This window comes from Acartia tonsa, chromosome 14, assembly GCF_053477335.1.
Source record: "Acartia tonsa isolate MP-2025a chromosome 14, ASM5347733v1, whole genome shotgun sequence".
Classification (NCBI taxonomy): Eukaryota; Metazoa; Arthropoda; class Copepoda; order Calanoida; family Acartiidae; genus Acartia; species Acartia tonsa.
The window spans coordinates 11786193-11801436 of record NC_137273.1 but is presented as its reverse complement, the minus strand read 5'-3'; the positions used below and the strand labels follow the sequence as shown (position 1 = coordinate 11801436).

Genomic DNA, 15244 nt, shown 5'->3' with positions numbered 1-15244 from the left:
TTAAACCGTGGAATTCGTAACGCCAATGTAAAACGCCTCATGATGAACCATGAAATTGCGAGTGTACCTGAGTACACTCGCAAGGCCATGTTCACCGTGACCATGGTTACTAAGCAGCTGAAGGAAGGTGTGTGCTTAGTGGACTCGACCGACGGGCTGACTGGATCTGCCTGCATCCAGTTGCCCCAATATGACGAGTCGGAGCCAATGGAGATTGGCTCCTTGGCTCCGGGTCTCCACCAGATGGGGAAGGTCGCTCCAGATGACAAGGTTCCAGGCCGCTGCTACCGCTGCCAGGGGAGAGGCCACCGAGCTCGAGACTGTCCAACGCCTGTGGAAGTTAGCCTAGAGGAGAGGCGCACCCAGCCACGCCGTGACCGTTCTGCCAAGTGTGAGCGTTGCCACTATGACGGCCACACGGCGGCCGAGTGTAGAGCTGACTGGGCCCAGGTAGCCAGCCGCAGGCGCACCGCCGACAAAGGTGCCCCTTCAGGGAAGCCCAGCAGAGTGGCCCATATGGAAGGGAGCGCGCCCCCAGCACCACCACCGCAAGCAGCCGCCCCCAGAGCTGCGGACCGAGCCGATGGGATGCCGCAGTTCGGGACTGTCCCAGCTAGGATCAACGTACTGGGCGGCGCGGCTGAGCCCAACCGGGTTGGCCTAGGCTTCAGTCTTAACCATCTGGGGCCAGAGCTGATACAGCCCAACAACATAGCTGAGCCAGAGGTGCTGAGGCCCCAGCCTTTCAGCCTCAACATGATGGAACCTGCCCGACTGAGCCTACCCAGCAAGAGTGGAGGGGCGCTGCCCAGCGTCCCTGAGACGGTGTATGGGGAGGCCCTGGCAGCCGCTGAACGAGAGAGGCAGGAGGTGCTAGCCAGCACCTCTGCATCGATGTATGGGACGCCACCCGGCGTCGCCACCTGGGATGATGGGGGGGTGCTATCCAGCGCCTCCCACCGTGTGCCTGGGGCGACAACCGTCGCCGCCACCGAGATACCTGGATCCTGGAACGAGCCAGCATCCAACCTGATGTCTGGGGCGACAACCGTCGCCGCCACCGAGAGACCTGAGTCCTGGAACGAGCCAGCGGTCCCAGAGGAAGGGGTGACACCCGTCACCCCCAGCCAGCCAGCGCCACCAGCCTGCAGGGAGAGCCCAGCTACATGCCAGCCAGCGCCACCAGCCTGCAGGGAGAGTCCAGCTACATGCCATCCAGAGCCCTCTACCAGCCAAGGGAACCCAGCGGCTCACCATCAGGATAAGTTGAATTTGTTAAATGTATTGAATCCAAAACCTTGTAAACACCCAGCCTTGCCTGTGCCCCCTGCACTTGAGGCTGGGGAGATTGAAAATTGGGAAAATAAGGACTTGCCTGTGCCACATGCACCTGAGTTCCTAGGGCAGGGGAGGGCATTGAGTAAGGGCGAGCCTGTGCCACATGCACTTCAGCCCCATGCCACTGGGCATGCCTTGGACCAGGGAAGGGAGCATTTAGGGCTAGGGGAGCCGACACCCAGGCAAGTGCCAGTCGCTTGCCAGTCTGTCATTGGGGAGGGTATCGGGGTGCCTCGGCCGCATACAGATAACGCTCAATGGAAATTGGTGTCTAGCCAGGAGCAGCCCAGCCGTGTCCAGCCCCAAGAAGCAGCCGTGACCAGAGCCGGAGATCCCCAGCCGCGTGCACGAGGAAGATGGTTACCTGGAAGCCTCTCCCATTGGTGGATGGTCCTGTGGGGCCTCCTGCTGGCAGCCGTGTGGCCTACCACCAGCTACGTCCTGGTGGGGTGGGACTGTGCCAACCCCACCCATGTCACGTCTTACAACAAAGAAAAGATGTGTGACACGGAGCCCCTACACCAGGAGGTGCCCCTGGGCCATGACATCCACGTCCTGCAGCAAGTCAAGGTGAGGGAAACCACTGGGTTCAGCTGTCAGCTCACCGTGTCCCAGTGGACATTCAGGTGTGGGGTATGGGGTCACCTCAAGGTGACCTCGGTCCCCACCCTCATGAGGCCAACCAAGATAGACCCAGAAGCGTGCCGAGACCTGGCCAGGAATCGAGTATACACGTTGCCAGGCAAGACCCAGCCACTGACGTTCCAGCTGAACCACCCCCTGTTCTTCACCATTGATATGGTGGGCGCCCTCGTCAACAGCCCCGAGGGGGTGGGTTGCGAGGGGGAGGACGTCCACTTTGAGGGCCAGCTCTACCGCAATGAATTAGTGCTCCAGGAGCGGCGGCTGCTGGTCAAGGAGGAGACCTATGTGGTGGAGGATGGACGGGTGGAGTCCCAGTCTGACCACCTGACCCTCGATTGTCCCCATTCTGAGCTGTCCTGTATCACTGGGGAAGCAACCTACGTGTGGGACCACCTGGGAAGAGATTGCCCCTTGAGGCTGATCCGCAGCCTCCAGCCCAGCCTGGTGAGGGATGCATATCTGGTTGACCATCAGGCCCAGTTTTTCATCAACATGACCAGCCCCACCTCAATTGTGAACTGCGACTTCGAGGCCCATGCCACCAACCATCCAGCGTTGTTTGTGGCAGCTGACCCAGCCGCGGCTGCGCTGCCCCGAGTGTCGGCCAGGGATGTTGACGTTCCCCTTCAAGCACAGATCCATGCCGGTTATATTGGATTTACCCTGGAAACACGCATGAGAAGCACTGCAGCAGAAGAAGTAGCGGCCAACTGCTGGAAGCTCCAGCAACTAGATCCGGCCCACCCGGTGCGTGTCCAGGGGAGCACGTTCTCGGTACTGAGGGGAGACATCCTGCTGCAGCTGACCTGCCAAAGGCACAAGTATGTTGTCCGCGAACACAAGGAGTGTTGGGACAAAGTGCCAGTGGAGCCCACAGGTTTTGTAGACGCTGTGACGCGGGTATACAGTGAGCACGCCACCAAGATTCCCTGTTCCTCCACCTACCCCCTGACTGTGCACGCGGAGGAAGGCTGGATAGAGTTAACCCCTGCTCCCAAGAAGAGGCCACCCCCGCTGGATACGCCTAAGCAGTTGTTGACAGACCCCTTAGATGACTTCAGTTCAGGTGGTTTGTATTCACAGGCTGAGTTGAACGACTGGCAACAACTGCTGGCGTTCCCAGCATACAAGAGTGCCATACTGACCGGCCTATCCTATGGCTCCTGCGTTCAGCAAGGCAGCTGTTCGGCCACAGGAGACCATGGGATAGTGTCCTACAACATTGACCGACTGGCGGAGGAAGGAGAGGCAGCCCTGGATGTCTGGGCAGGATTTAGACAAGCCATCCACAAGTGGGGAGATGGCGCCGCCATCCTGTGCTTGCTGCTGCTGATCCTCAAACTGCTGGGGGACCTAACCATCATTTCTCTGGCAGCAGCACAAGGAGGAGTCCGGGCAGCCCTGAATGCGATATCACAAGTGTTCCTGTACCACCCAGCCTTGTATAAGAAGGCGATGGCTAGAGCCAGGCTCAACCATGCCAAGTCCCGGGACTTTTCAGTGGACTGGGATGCCATTCCCATCGGCAGGGAAGCAGCCGAGGAAATGGTGTCTATGAAATCAACGGACAGCGGGCATGACCGCCCAGGTAGGCCAGGACCGCCCTCTGGCAGACCCCGCGGCCCCTCAGGAGGACAGGCCGCTGCTCAGACAATCAATCTGGCAGCCAGCGCCCCAGCCGCTGCCAACAACAACCCGCAGGCCCCACTGCTGACCGTTCCAGCCACAACTGTGCCACCAGCAAACCTGATGCCTGCCGGCGCTGACCAACGGATCCAACCCAAGTCAGCCTCTGCCTTCTATCCCACATTGGGAGCCCATCAACCCTAAGAAGATACTCACCACTAGGATTCCATTGAATCATTATCGTTTGTATATATTTTAGCCCTAAGGAGCGGGCCGAAGGCCTCAACCACTGTCGGAAGTCTGGTAGGGAAACCATCTCCCAGCCTTCCGAGGGGAGAGTTGTGGTATTCGGCAACCGTGAGCCATGTCTATGGCACCCCTGATCTGGGGTTCGGTGGAGGGTCAATGGCCCTCCCCCGAGTCCTGGGGAAGGGGTCTAGTGACCCCCTCCCTACGCTTAGAATTAATGATTTGAATCTGTCATGTTTATTATGGTTAACTGTATTCTTAATTCTCCCCCACCCTTTCCAGGGATGGGGGAATCATTATTGCCCAAACTGACCATTGTATATGTATTATTTATGCTTTTATGTTATGATTATTTATTCCTATCCATGTAATTATTGTTTGTTGTATATAACTCCAGTATCCTTTACACCTTCAATAAAGTGACAACTGAAATAGATGTTGATTCTTGTCTAGTGAATGCTAGAGAAGCGTAGCTTCTCTATAGTAAGGTGTCCACGTCTGTTCACACTGCCGTAGTCTTTATTCGAACTCTGGTGTCTGCCATTTACCCTAGGCAGATACCACAATAATACGATACGAGAAATAACTATTCTCAAATGCACCTTCTTTAGATTAAAATTATTGGTTGAAAAAATTTGGTCACTCAAAGTTTAAGCCAACCAGTCAAGATTTAATAAAAGCTATCGAATCAAAGAACATGTTTATAAAACTTTGGCCACCAGTTTAATTTACAGGCCCCATATCCTCTAGAATATAGAAAAGCTGTAAATACTAAATATTATTTTTTAGGTGGCAAAATGAACAAGTAACTGAGTTCAGTGATACAAGGCTTAAATTAAACAGGTAAAAAAAAGAACATTAATGATATGTTCATTAGTAGCGCAACAATATTAAAACAAAAGTACAGGAAAGATAATGGATTAATGATACTGGATATATGTTTTATGCACGTCTATGACTATACAATGTATATATAGGTGAGTCCATGTGATTAAGTGAATAAGAAAGAAAGTATTGGGGTGAATGAATAAAAGTGGAGTAAAGGGGTGATAACCATAACCCTCCACCCCCAATAAAAAAGCTTGGGCGTCCTTGCCTATATAATATGCCATAGGCACTCACAATTTTTTAAAAAAATTTTAACCTCCTACCCTAAATGAAAAAGCTTGGACGTCCTTAGGAGTATGTATTGGTCCACTTCATTGGTTTAAATAGGAGATTTTTAAACAGAGCATTTAAAATACATTAACTTTTTAATGGATGGATGGACACAAGTATAAGGTATAAGCAACAAGTGAAATAAATCTTATATGATATTTTTTTTTGGGGGGGGGGGAATGGAGAGGTTGTCAATTTTTCGATATGTTGCCCCCAAACGACAGTCGAAAACCACTTATAGGTTTCGTGATTTTTTCGAATTAACTTCATTATTGTTATAAGCAGGAATGGACCCTAATTATAAAGTAGGAACAGTTAAGACGTCACGTGAAGGTGAAAAGTATGACTCATCATACACACACACCCACACACAGTCACCACATACACACACACCCACCACATACACACACACCCACCACTTACACACACACCCACACACAGTCACCACATACACACACACCCACCACATACACACATACACCCCACATACACACACACCCACCACATACACACACACCCACCACATACACACACACCCACACACAGTCACCACATACACACACACCCACCACATACACACACACCCACCACATACACACACACACCCACACACAGTCACCACATACACACACACACAGTCACCACATACACACACACCCACCACATACACACCCACACACAGTCACCACATATAACAATATTTTTTTATTTTCAGGCATTTATCACTTATCAAAAGTAAAGGAGAATTCAAACCCTTAAAAATTCCAGGCATATTATTATTTTTCAAATCAAAGATTTAAAAGATAAGTAGTAAGACACAAAAATTAAAAATTAAAAAGTACAAATGTAAGGAGAAGATGTTCTTAAAAACGAAAATCTTCTCAATAAATTCCATCCCCCACCCCTGTCCTGGATAAAATGTTTATTTAAAAAAACATGCGCGTTCAGTTTTTTTCATTTCCTGAAAAATTTTTGTCCCCTGATTCCAAAAATATCTTTCCCGAAATCCTAGCTGTTCTATAAGATCTCCAAAAATGCAAATTACTTTTTCACTGATTTTTCAATAATTATTTAAATAACTAATACAAAATTTTGTTCAAAACATGTTTTAGTGAACAGTAAAAAGTGTCTAACACACCTAAGAATATACATTTCTTGAATGCCAACAAGACCTAACAGAATCAATAAAAATATACCTGCCATTTTGACCGTTGTTAACTGTTAAACAGAGCCAATTTGGGTTTTAACTAGAAAAGACATTGAAGGAGCAGTTTTTCAGACTTGACTAAGAAAAACAAAGTTGTAGAACTTGCCGAGCCTAACAATAGTTGTAAGATGCACTGTTGCAGCAGTGGCAGAGATTATCTGTGTCAGAAATATATAAATCAGCGAATAGCAACGTTGTGCCCATTTTTAGACAAGAAGCACTCATATTAGGGGGACCTGAACATCAAACACGAAAATAAAACCAATGAAGACCTAATAGAATTTAAGCCAAAAATTTGAACCTGCCAATGACAGTTTAATCCATAGTGGTGGTTAGCTGTGGTTAAGAGAAACTGAGTTCCCACATAGACTTTGCACTTGGTTGACAAATGCTGTCGCAATTTGTCAGGTTATTATCACACAACCACCACTGAGCTGCCCTAAGGTTGTAAGGAGGGAGATTGGTAGGAAGTTCTACATATCAAGCAGCTTTTAACATGCTTTCCCTTGTCTATGCTCCTTTTATGAGAGTGCCATTAATTAGTGTGGCTTGATATGGAACAGCTGCCAAAACTTTAGGCCAGGGTGATGTAATAATTGAGTAGCTTCCACGAGAATGGCGGTTCAGCTTGTAATTTAACATAGAATACAATCAGGTGTGTGCAAAGCTTACCAATCTAAGATTGGCCAAAGGATTCTCACTTCCAGTCTCCGTGTGCATCTGAGTCCTAACTTCAACAACAACTATTATCAACCATTAAATGTCACAACTTTCAGTCTTTCCCAAAACAACTGTTTTTTGTGCTTTAACATTAAATACAAAGTTGTAGAACTTGCAAGGCCTAATATTGACATTATTGGCATCTACCTGTCTAAAAATGGAGAACATCATTGAAATGTTTGGTTTTATTTACTTTTAACACAGATAATCTCTACTACCATTGCTAGCAGTGGTCTGTATGGTCAGATTGATGGCCAGTCAATAGGTATTGGTTTTATTTCATCACTCAATGTTCTTAGATTGGTAAAATTTTTGTTTCTTGATATATATGTTGTTCTGGGGCCATCTTAAGGTTAACAGTAATGAGTTTGAGAGTTTCTGTGATCTTTGCAACTTATTCCAGCTGTTCTCTGAGATGACAGAACTACATTTGGGTCTATTTGTCCAAGTTTCAATGATATTCTCCATTTTTTTACAGGATGCACTAATATTAGTGTGGTCTGAACAAACTAACAAACCAATTAGGACAGAATTAGATAAAAATTGTAACCCACCAATCACTGTTTTGACCGTTATTCATGTTAAATTCACAATTTTTAGTTTTTCTCAGAAAAGTGTGTCCTAGATGGATGCCAATAATGTCTATTATTATTAGGCCTAGCAAGATCTGCAATTTTGTATTTATTGGAAAAGCACAATAACATTAGTCCTTCCAGTCTAAAAATTGGCACAATGTTGCTATGCGCTGTTTTATATATTTTTGACACAGATAATCTCCGCCACTGGTGCAACAGTGTATCTTACAACTATTGTTTGGCTTGGCGAGTTCTACAACTTTGTTTTTTTAAGTCAAGTCTGAAATCTGCTCCTTCAATGTCTTTTCTAGTTAAAACTCAATATGGCTCTGTTTAACAGTTAATAACGGTCCAAATGGCAGGTATATTTTATTGAAACTATTAGGTCTTGTTGGCATTCAAGAAATGTATATTCTTAGGTGTGTTAGACACTTTTTACTGTTAACTAAAACATGTTTTGAACAAAATTTTGTATTAGTTATTAGTTGAAAAATCAGTGACAAAAGTAATTTGCATTTTTGGAGATCTTATAGAACAGCTAGGATTTCGGGAAAGATATTTTTGGAATCAGAGGACAAAAATCTTTCAGGAAATGAAAAAAACTGAACGCGCATGTTTTTTTAAATAAGCATTTTATCCAGGACAGGGGTGCCCCTACCCAGATCATTTAGTAAAGCCGAAAAAATGATGTTTTCTATATTCAAATGAAATATTCTGCTTATAGTTTCAGGGGTGTATATTCTCAAATTTGACCCGGGTGTAAAAATTAAGAGGACTGATAGCTTTTTTTCTATTTTTCTCCCCTCTTTGGTGAAAAAACAAAAAAATATGTAGTAGGGGGCATAATATGAATAAAATAAAGAGTTCTGAAAATATTTTTCCATTTTATCACCTTCCTTGCTGGAAAAAAAACTAGGAGGGGAAAAAAATAAAACAATTTGCAGCAGGGGAAAAAAATGAATCTTGTGCAGAATATACACCCCTGTATAGTTTTGAACAGAAATGGTTAAATATTAGATGATCGTTGCTAAGAAGAGACTGAACACAAATATTCATCCGTTTATCTTTATTATTAGCCGAGAAAATTACGTTTACTCATAGACAGACAAACTGGAAAAGCAAGATTTATTTATTTAATCAATTTCAATGACCTAATAATAATACGAATACAATGATACAGATAAAGAAAATGAGATGCTGTGGTGTCTTTTTTGTTTTGGTAAGTTTTTTTTAAATATCAGGGGTAAACTAAATAAAACTGACTCTTTTTTTGTCACACCAGTACATTATGTAAAAAAGCGGTAACAATTTTTTTTCTCTGTATAAAAGTTTCAAAAACATGACGAACAAGTAGGTACCTTGTCGATCATCTTATGCTTTTGTAACTATTGTTAAATAACTTTATAAAGTCGTCTTATAGCTGCGTTTCTGGATAATTTTTCCTGTCCCTTGGTCACGTTTTCCTGTTCAGTTTGGAAGATTTTCTTTTTATACATCAGGTTTTTAAACTTTGTTGCTATTCATTTTACCCTCATATTCTGTATAAAAATCTTTCATCTTCCAATTCCTTTGCAAATAAGGTATTTGATTCAAAATGGCTGCTCGTTTGCCGTTGTGTACAGTTATCTATTTGACTGCTTTGGTGGCAGTTAAGGTTGCCAAAACATAGACAACATGCGATGCTTTGAGAGTAATAATATCACTTATGCTTAATTAGTAGGATGTGTGTTTGCTTGCATTATTGTGAGATTTATAAATCACTGAACCCATTAGTATACATGCGATCATAGGGAATTTGCTTCAGTTAGGTATGTGTTTGGAGTAAAAGGAAGTCGAGTTTGCCTTTTTTGGCACTAAGCCTTTGCCATATGAGAAAGAATGTAATTGTTTAGCAATGCATTTTTTGTGATGCTATTTTTTACTTCGTTAAATTTTTATTTTCCTTGTTTTTTCTTTTTACTATCTTGGCCCGCAAAGAAATGTAAAATATGAGAAAATTATTTTCATTACCTGCATCAAATTGAAAGATAAATTGAATTTGTAGAATTTGGACACGTGTTTGAAAATATGTATGAGGAAAAAATCAAACATGTATAAAAGTGGAGTTGAAAAAGTCAGATTTGAGGTTAAAAAAACAGTCTGAACAAATAAAATACAGAAATGAAGGTGAAAAATCTATTACACAAGTCCTTTAAGTTTTATAATAAAGTTTTTTATTCATTGGATTAACAACTATAGGAACTTTTATTGAAATTTTATTGGTTGGATCAGTAAGTTAGGTGCCCAAACGTTTCAACCATTAATTGTAATCTACAGAAGAGTTAATTTTGTGTTTATATTTGAGATACACATCAATTTATCGGCCATTGTCTTATCCCTTAGATCCCTGAATAAATTCCCTGATTCTGTTTCATGTAGAATCATGTTAAATTGTTCATGCTTCGCTATTTATGTGCATGATTGTTCATGTTTTATAAACAAGGATGACAACATCCATAAAAGCGAAGCACTGAAACGGTAGGACAAAGGGACATTAACACTTGTATAGTATCTGAACTGAAAAATCGGAACATAAATGTATAAATGTCGAATCAAAATTGTAAGTAAATTTGTTGAAAAACTGCTTAAAAACAGGATAATGTTTATGGACATACTTACATTTTGGACTTGATTATAGAGTTGCTTCGCTTTTAATATTGTTCTTTGTTGTCTCAGGAATCAATATACCAAAAATCAGATCAAACGGATAATTAGATCAATATAAAAATTTGTTCTTAATAAAGTAGAAAAATCAACATGTTTAAAATGGACGTACGGACATTCTGGTAATGATTATAGAGTTGCTACGCTTTCTAAATCGTACCCAACTACTACAGGAATCATCATAAAAGTTTGAATTCGATAGGACAATTCTAACATGCCTAAATTAAGGAATAAAAGCTATCTATCTCGGACGGACGGACCGACCCTAATTTTAGAAAAGCTTCGCTTTTAAAAAGTTGAAAGTAAAAGTTTTCTATACCTAATTAACTTGTCTTCCTTCCTGACTCAGGAAGGGATGTGTATTAATCACTACCGCACGCAAAAAAAACGTTATCGGTGCTTTCTCATAAAGTGCCTATTGAGCCCTGAAATCTCTCCCCTTATCTATAAATAAATAACAAATAAGAGGGTGTATTTCTATGATTGATACTGCTGTGCTGTGCTACCCAGTATCCATTATAACCAAACCTAACCTGTCCTAAAGTAATGATAAAAACTTAAATCTATCCACTCCCCCCTCCCCCTCCCCCCCTTATTTTCAATCTTGTTTCAAAATATGCGGCTGAACAATGCACTTAAAGTGTAAAAGGTAAATTATTAACCGCATATTAAAAACAATACCTAACAAACTACCCCTTCCCATTTTCTATCAGTTATTAATCAGTTAAGGACTGTTTTGAATTATTTTGTAATTTCATCCTTTTTCAAATATTGAAAACTATGTGAATGGTGTTAATGTTCGGAAGTGAATTCACACCTCAGGAAGGATTTGATGCCAGGAAGGGGGATTGGTATGGAATAAACAAATCTGCCCTAGATTATCCAACACCATTAAATAGTACCTTACAGTTAAAGGGTGTGCAAAAAAAATGCGGACATTTTTAAAATTGAAATTGAGCAGCTTGTGTTAATAGTAGAACAAGGATGACAACATCCATAAAAGCGAAGCACTGAAACGGTAGAACAAACGGACATTAACGCTTGTATAGTGTCTGAACTGAATAATCAGAATATAAAAGTATAAGAGTCAAAGCAGAAAAACTGCTTGATATAGGATAATGTTTAAGGACATACTTACATTTTTAGGACTTGATTATAGAGTTGCTTCGCTTATAATATTGTTCTTTGTTGTCTCAGGAATTAATATACCAAAAATCAGATCAAACGGATAAATAGTTCACATAAAAATTAGTTGTTTAAAAAGCAGAAAAATCAACATGTTTAAAATGGACGTACGGACATTCTGGTAATGATTATAGAGTTGCTACGCTTTCTAAATCGTACCTAACTACTACAGGAATCATCATGCAAAGTTTGAAATAGATAGGACAATTCTAACATGCCTAAATTAACGAATAAAAGCTATCCATCTCGGACGGACGGACGGACCGACCCTAATTATAGAAAAGCTTCGCTTTTAAAAATACTACGCATCCCGTTAGAACCGCTAAGAAGTCTATTTTTAGGAAATATAATAGTTATTTCTCGCATCGTATTATAAACGGCTTTCCGCGGATATAGAATGTACAATTATGAGATTAAAACTAGTTTTTTTAGCCCCGAGGTGACGAAGTCACCGGCTAAAAAAACTAGTTTTAATCTTATGATTGTACATTCTTATATTCGTAGAAAGCTGGATATAATACGATGCTAGACATAGTTTTTTCGTATGGATGAGAACCGGTTCCTATCCTCCGGATTCGAATGAATACGAGAAAAACGATTCCTGTGCTACGTTTTATATCAGTAGGGACATTTTAACACGTAGCTCGTGAACTAAACGTAGCACAGGAATCGTTTCTATATTTACTAAAAATAGACTTCTTAACGGTTCTAACGGTATGCGTAGTATTTTTCTACTATTAACACTAGCCGCGCATTTTCAATTTAAAAATGTCCGCATTTTTTGCACACTATTTATAATGCTTGACATGACTGCTTGTAGGTTTTAGATTCGCATTTATGGATTCTTCCCTATAATAAAATGTAAACTGACATCTGACTAAGTAGTGCTGCAATATTATGCACTACTTTTTCCCAGTTTATTAAACATGATAATTTAAAGATTTCTGCAAAAAGTTTTTGAGGAAATAATGTTTGTTGGATATTTCTGATTATTCATATAATTTTTAGCAAAACAAGAATCGTATTGCAGGAATAAGGTAAAGCCAATAAACGAAATAAATCTAAAACAAGGATGACAACATCCATAAGTAGCGAAGATAAAAAAATATGATTGTATATCAGGAAAAAAATACTATAAAGCAGTGTCATATAATAAATATTAATATTGGTAAAATAGGGAAATCATCACACCTCTAAAATCACGCAACCTTATAATCATGAAAACTTAAAAATCTAGGAATCGATCTAGCACCGCAATTAATAGACAAATCTTAATGAAACTTGATGGAAATATGTAGAACATGACATACTCAATCCCTGATAATTTCAACCGTCAATCCTGATTAGGAATTGAGAAAACCATGAAAACCTAAAAAATCTAAAAATCAATCTAGCACCCCAATTAATTAAAAAATATTAATAAAACTTGGTGAAAATATGTAGAATATAAAATTGATTAATCCCTGAAAATTTCAGCCCTTTATCTTGCTTCGCTACTAATAATATTAGGAGGCCAGATACAAAGGTATCTTTACTATGAAGCATCCCCCCCCCCCCCAAATCATGAAACTTTTATGAATGTTTTTTTTTCTTCAGATTAATTCTTTTGTTGATCACAGATGCTCCTATTGTCTACAATATTATTCTCGGTTTTATCGACTTGTTAAAGGAAAGGCCTGTGCTTGCAAGAATTTTTTTTTATGTGAGTAAAATAGATATTGATTTTGAGGAAGATTTGATGATGAAAGTAAAGCTGGGGGTTTTGTGCTATTGTAACTAAATGAAAATGTGTGGATATCAATGCATACTTCTGGTAGTGTGATAGTTAACACGTGGAGAGAAATAGAGTTTCTTTTTTCACACCAAAATATTCTAAATAATATTTTGTTTGTCTAATGTATCTACTAACCGCTAGCTTGTTGGGAGGTGATGGATTTGACTTTAAAATGTTGCCTATTGCTGCTAAGTCACATTGTTGTAACAAGGATGACAACATCCATAAAAGCGAAGCACTGACTTAGGACTTGATTATAGAGTTGCTTCGCTTATAATATTGTACTTTGTTGTCCCAGGAATCAGTATACCAAAAATCAGATCAATCAGATTATTAGATCACATAAAAATTTGTTGTTAAAAAAGTAAAAAAAATCAACATGTTGAAAATGGACGACGGACATTCAGTGGTAATAATTATAGAGTTGCTACGCTATCTAAATCGTACCTAACTACTACAGGGATCACCATGAAATCAATAGAACAATTCTAACATGCCTAAATTAGCAAAAAAAGCTATCCGTTACGGACGGACGTACGGACGGACCGACCGACCCTAATTATAGAAAAGCTTCGCTTTTAAAAAGGGGGAGTAGAGGGAAGTGCCTTTTCCTACAAACTGATTATACTGTTGTACGGTTAGAACCTACAGATGAAAGTTGTGAAATTGAAGTGTTGAAAGTTTAGAATGTTTTTTCAACTTAACAATTTTCCTGTTTTGTAAAATACTACGAATAAATACATTTTCCATGAGTTTGTTATTTTTCAATTTTTTGCCAATTTTGATATATTTACAATCTATAAGTATATAGTTATTTTTATAATCTAAAAAATAAAAAAAAAAGATTATCAAGATGAAGAAAAATTGTTAATCATCTAAACTAATGGTAATTTGAATTTATATTTGCTTAATCATCAAAGAAATCATCATTGTTCCCGACTTCTGATATAAAATTGCTATTTACCATAGCTTTGTAGGCAATTAGACAGATTAATGAAGGGATGAAAAAAGATCTTTAAAACGACTAAGCTAATATTGCTTGCTTTACTTCCACAATTGATGAAAATGACAATAAGTATTTTTTTACCTAAAATAAATTTTTGAATACCTAATAAAAAAAACTTTTTCCTTTCAAATTGGGTTGAGAAAGATTTCTAACTAATTGTTTTTTTTTCTTCTAAAAAACCATGTGGTTGAAGGACACGGCACAAGACAAAAACGAGCAATTCTGTAATACGAATGAAGTAGTAACAAAGTTAAGTGTTACGTATGATATAATGTTCACGCACACCCTAGTTTTAGAGCAGCTGCTCTACCAGAAAAGTCTGGAAAATTTTTTTCTGAGATTTGTCGATTTCCTTCCAATATTGATATTTTTAACAGATGTTATGTTGTATGTATAAGTGCAAAAAAACATGAGTTACCATAGATTAACCAACATGTGCATTAAGATATATAAGTTTTCCAGAATTTTAATGTTAGGGGGAGATTTGAAATCTGCATCAAATTTTAAGGATTTTTTTTTTATAAAATTCGTTTTTTGTATAATTCTTTATCTAAAAGCGGAAATGCATTTTAAGTTAATTAATTTTGACCAATAGGATAGGTGGATTTTAAACTACCCTCGCTCTAATTGGTTGAATGATGTACGCCATCCAATCAGAGCGCAGATTTTTTAAATCCACCAATCACAGATGCCAAAATTAATTAACTTAAATTGCATTTCCGCTTTTAGATAAAGAATTATAGAAAAAACTAATTTTATAAAAAATCCTTAAAATTTGATGCAGATTTCAAATCTCCCCCTAACTTTAAAATTCCGGAAAACTTATATATCTTAATGTGCATGTCTGAAATTTTCTATGATTGAAAGGAATCTACTACATAACTTGTTTTGTCCGTTTGTATAATGCTGTATATAATATGGTATGTGATATTTAAGAGCACATTTCAAAAATTGATGGCCACGATTTTCTATATAAGGGGCCATAGACTGTAAAAGATATTGCCCCTTTATGTCGGAGTGTATAAATTATTGATTTCCAAACTTATCCGCCAATAATT

At 40.0% G+C, this 15244-nt stretch overlaps 1 protein-coding gene across 2 annotated transcripts in view; it reads left to right on the top strand.

Annotated features, from left to right (window-relative positions):
* Nucleotides 1-15244, top strand: part of LOC145305729 (gem-associated protein 2-like) — a 37507-nt gene that overhangs the window by 9793 nt on the left and 12470 nt on the right. For both annotated transcript variants that reach the window (XM_080147469.1, XM_080147470.1), the window contains 3 exons: nt 4648-4701; nt 5732-5784; nt 8699-8737. In XM_080147469.1, coding sequence (XP_080003595.1) covers nt 4648-4701; nt 5732-5784; nt 8699-8737 — 146 coding nt within the window. The remainder of the gene's footprint in view (nt 1-4647; nt 4702-5731; nt 5785-8698; nt 8738-15244) is intronic.